The sequence below is a fragment of the Ictalurus punctatus genome, chromosome 17 (genome assembly GCF_001660625.3).
Source record: "Ictalurus punctatus breed USDA103 chromosome 17, Coco_2.0, whole genome shotgun sequence".
Classification (NCBI taxonomy): Eukaryota; Metazoa; Chordata; class Actinopteri; order Siluriformes; family Ictaluridae; genus Ictalurus; species Ictalurus punctatus.
The window spans coordinates 3,510,935-3,515,894 of NC_030432.2; the positions used below are offsets into that span (position 1 = coordinate 3,510,935).

Sequence of the window (4,960 nt, forward strand, 5' to 3'; positions counted from 1 at the left end):
CAGGTAATCTTACCGGACCAGAAAGACCCAGTTCACCTGGAGGACCAGGAAGTGAGACAGCTCAGTGGGCACTAACCATCTTCTCCTGTTGGACCCGGGTCTGACCATGCCATCCACACCACGATCCTCTTTATCACCTGGAACTCGCGGATCCTGCAAATCCCTGTGTACCACGAGGTCCTGTCAGCCCCCTTAATCCTTGACCTCCAGGACTTCCTGTTAAAACACGTGCACATTAAGCAAGTGGACAGTAGTTTTCACACAGTGAGCTCATGCAGAACCATGGCACCTGATCAGCAGGGGGAGGGACTGGAGCCTCCAGAAGCATATCACAGTATAAAAGGTCAAACTCTGCCCACTGCCCCAGCACTGAACCGTCATTGGTTAGGGAAAGGCTGTGCTCATCTGGTTCTGACATGCAGCGGATACACACCAACCAGAAAGTGAAGGGAAACACACTCTTTGTTTCCTACACACACACACACACATAGAGACACACAAATTATGTTTTACCTACGCACACACAATTTACTATCACTCCACTCTGGGCCTGTCCTAAATCACACCCACATGAACACATAAGTTGTTTGACTTACCAAGTTCCAGTGATGAAGCATTTTTCTCTTCCTCAGCTGAAGATCACAGAGTGTGTTCAACTGTTTGGACTTATACACACCTGTACACTGCCACGCCCTGTACACCTGTGTGCGTGTGTGTATAATCCAGCGATGAATGTTCCCCTTTGGGGAAGACACACACACACACACACACAAGTCACCCTGTTATACAGCCTTATTTTGTGTCTCCAACACTGCTTGGTTACCCATCATGCATTCCAGGGTCAGGTCCCCAAACCCCACCCAGCTACAGTTTCACACACACGTGACCGTGATTATGCTTTTATGGTTTATATAGTGAATAGCCTGTCTAGTATGAATGTAGTGAATGTGCTATGAATAATGGAACGATAATGGGACATGTCCATAGAGATTGATAATGGTGTGAGACATTTGTGAGTTTGGTGTTTATGTGGTCTATATACTAAAGTGTGTATTTGTGTGTGTGGTTTGGGACACATACATAGTGTATTAAAGATGTTATTTATGTGGCCTTTGCAGTATATAAAGTGTGTAGTTTGGCACAAATCCATAGTCGTTTAATGGTGATATTTATGTGCCCTTTGTAACGAATAATGTGTGTGGTTTGGGACATGTCCATAGTGAATAATTTGTGTGGTTTGGGACATGTCCATAGTGAATAATGTGTGTGGTTTGGGACATGTCCATAGTGAATAATGTGTGTGGTTTGGGACATGTTCATAGTGTATAATTTGTGTGGTTTGGGACATGTCCATTGTGAATAATTTGTGTGGTTTGGGACATGTCCATAGGGAATAATGTGTGTGATTTGGGACATGTCCATAGTGAATAATGTTTGTGATTTGGGACATGTCCATAGTGAATAATGTGTGTGGTTTGGGACATGTCCATAGTGTATTAATGATGGTGTTGACTTGGTGTAGTGAATAGAGTGTGTGGTTTGGACCAGGGCCACAGCATTGATGTTGCCCTTGTGGTTATGATGGTATGCGGACCAATGATGATAAGGTGCTTATTGATAGGTTTCGAAGGTTCTCTGAGTCCCTGATCTAGCATGAACTAGGTGAACTAGCATGAGGGTGTGTTTTTGACTCCAAAGCTCTTCTGTAAATGGTTCTGGAAAAGGGCGTCTGCTAAATTCTGGAAACATTTACTCAAACATTAATTTCAGCAGTACCTGTGCTCTTCTGACTATTTTCTGCAGTCCTCGTGTTGACCGGAAGTAGGCGCTATGCTCTTCGACTCCTTTCTGCAGTCCAGGTGTTGACCGGAAGTGGGGGCTGTGCTCTTCTGACTCTATTCTGCATCCCTCGTGTTGACCGGAAGTGGGCGCTGTGCTTTTCTGACTCCTTTCTTCAGTGCCCTTGTTGACCGGAAGTGGGCGCTGTGCGCTTCAGACTCCTTTCTGCAGTCCTCGTGTTGACCGGAAGTGGGCGCCATGTTCCGGTGCGTGGACCGTGCGAGCGCGCGGCTCTTCTCGGGGGCCAGAGTGTGTGTGAGGATGGCAGCGGCAGCGGTGGCGGAGGCAGCTCGCGCTTTGGACGAGTCTTCGGACAGCGACGCGGAGCACGAACCCGGCGCGCCGCAGAAACTCATCCGCAAAGTGTCCACTTCCGGTCAGATCCGCAGTAAGGTAAGAAGCCGCCGCAGTTCCACTGTGTTGAGCCGCCGCTGTGAGATGCGCTTCTAATGACCGTTACTCCGCTCCAGTGAGACCCGCGCAGGCCGCAGCAGCCCCGGGCTTTCCTGGGTGTTGAGGCGGGAGATCAGATGCGGTCCGGCGGTCAGTCTACAGCCACCATGCCGCAAACGGATAACGGTCCTGCGGAGAAAGAGCAGAACTGACTGCTTTTCATCTTGTAACACACTTTTAAAAAAGTTCTTTTATTCTTTTTAAAAAAGAACTTTTTAAAACGTGTGTTACAAGATGAAAAGCAGTCAGAGTATATATATGTATATGTGTGTGTATATATATATTTATATGTATATGTATGTATGTGTGTGTGTGTGTGTGTGTGTGTGTGTGTGTGTGTGTGTGTAACAAAGTACACTAGAGTCAGATAAAGCTGGGAATGCCAGGTGAAGCAGCAGCTGACTCTCTCTCTCTCTCTCTCTCTCTCTCTCTCTCTCTCTCTCTCTCTCTCTCTCTGTGTGTGAGTGTGTGTGTGAGAGAGAGAGAGAAGGTCATTTTTTGTTGATCGATCTGTGTTCAAGCGGTCTGAGACTAAGATGAAAGGATCGTGTGTGTGTGTGTGTGTGTGTGTGAGTGAGAGAGAGAGAGACCAGAATGTCAGCACACACACACCTACAGAAGCAGGAGTGTGCATAGAGGTGGTCGAGTGAGACTGAAACCACACGTGCATTCTTAGACACACTTTGAGAAGCTTTAGCATGGCCTTTAATGTCAGCGGAAACCAGAAACGACAAAAAGTGTGTGTGTGTGTGTGTGTGTGTGTGTGTGTGTGAGAGAGAGAAAGCAGTCAGTATGATATGAGAGCATCCTCAGTGTGAAGTGCTGGACATGGAATTGTACAGTGATCAGGTCTGTGTGTGTTATAACCGTCTTTTTTCTGTAATAACTTCATTACGTTACTTTTTTCTTTCCACAAGTGTGTGTGTGTGTGTGTGTGTGTGTGTGAGAGAGAGATTACTGAGTTCAAAGTTCTACTATTAGTAAACATATTTTTTTTAAAATGTGGTCCTAGTTTCTTTACATTATCCTTGCCTGATGTCCTAAGACATGGTGTATCCATGACAACAACTGTGGAGGATACGGCTTTATTTGAATGAGTGTCTCACACACACACACGCGCGCACACGGCCATCCTTTCAGATCATAATTTCCCCGGCGTTTCGGAAAACAGTTTTTGTTACTAACGTTGCCCGTGGATAAAGGGTAAGCTTCACCGAGAACTAAAGCGTTTCACGGATGTTCCACAGCATTAAAACGTAACTCTAATCGGATAAAAAGTACGACACGGTGCAGTTAAATGTAAACACTTGGTAGTTACAGCCTCGTTAGTGGGGTTGTAATCGGATTAGGAGCGTTGTCTCATCGTCTCATTTTAACGATGAGCATGAAAATGGTTGTCATGGCAACGTAATGAAATCCCAGTGGGGATGTGAGCAGATTTTAGGTTCCAGAAACTACAAAATTAATAATGTGCACTGTTTATATCCCTGTGTGTGTGTGTGTGTGTGTGTGTGTGTGTGTGTGTGATAGACGGTGCTGAAAGAGGGGAAGCTGATGAAACAGACGAACTCATTTCAGCGCTGGAAGAGACGCTACTTCAAACTGCGTGGGAGAACACTGTACTATGCTCAGACTGCTAAGGTAGAACACACACACACACACACACACACACACACACACACACACACAGAGACATCTAAAACAGTGTAGATGGTTATTCTAATGCGCTAACGCAAACTCACAATTACACCAGTCTTGCGTTTGGTGGTTACAGCCTGCTCTATATAAGGGAAGGGGCGGAGTCACGAAAGCGGACTGTTTATAGGTGCTGTAACGATGTAAAATGGCGGGTTCTGCCCAAATCCCCCCCCCCAAAAACCGTCTCGTATTTGCTTCGATGTTGTATTCAAACTCTCATATTGTTGTTAGCTAGCTAACGTTGTGCTTCCTCGGACAAGTACGAGGTTCGTGTACGTAGCGAAGGATCGTCGACGAGTGGAAGTCCGAACGCGAAAAACGAATATTCCGTTGTTTGCGATTGTCCGCGCAGAATCTACGGTTGCTACTACGCTTACGTACAGTAACGTTGGCGTCGTGCTAGTGTACGTGATCCCGCCCTTCTCTCTCTCTCTCTCTCTCTCTCTCTGTCCGGTTTCGCTAAGCTATCGCTCTTTGTGTAAACCGATAGCCATCTTAATTAAAGCCTCTGTTTAAAGTGGTTCGGTCGTGTAGGTCATCAGTGTTGACGGAGGTGAATTACATTACGGAGCAGAGTGCGAGACATTAATTAATTGCGCCTCGCTTCACGCGATCGAGCTCGTCTTTCAAACGTTTTTTTTTTTTTTTCTTTCTTTCTTCTCTTCTTCTTTTTTTCCCCTCCTCCTCCTCCTTGTCTTCTTCCTCTGTGAGCCGAGCGTTAATCCGCACGCGCCACCCGGCGATAACAGCAGGGTTTAATCTCCTGGCCGCGAGCAGACCGCAGCACACGGACGTGTTCCGCCACGAGCAGATCCAGACCCGTCAGGATCACTGTGTGAAACGTTAACCGGCTTCACAAGTTCCCGAGTGTTTTCACGTGACCTCATGACTCCGTACTGGATTTGTTCAATTAAATAGACCAATGTTTTTAATATTCTACATTAAATTGTAATCATTTTTTTTTTTTTTT

The 4,960-nt window shown here is 46.1% G+C and overlaps 1 protein-coding gene across 3 annotated transcripts in view; it reads left to right on the forward strand.

Annotated features, from left to right (window-relative positions):
• Positions 1 to 1,870: 1,870 nt before the first annotated feature.
• Positions 1,871 to 4,960, forward strand: part of LOC108277589 (diacylglycerol kinase delta) — a 16,086-nt gene continuing 12,996 nt past the window's right edge. Inside the window, exons 1-2 of one of the 3 annotated variants that reach the window (XM_053687138.1) lie at positions 1,871 to 2,232; positions 3,823 to 3,933. In XM_053687138.1, the coding sequence (XP_053543113.1) occupies positions 2,038 to 2,232; positions 3,823 to 3,933 (306 nt within the window). In that variant the 5' untranslated portion in view covers positions 1,871 to 2,037. The remainder of the gene's footprint in view (positions 2,233 to 3,822; positions 3,934 to 4,960) is intronic. The other 2 variants (XM_053687137.1, XM_053687136.1) reach the window with 2 other exon arrangements.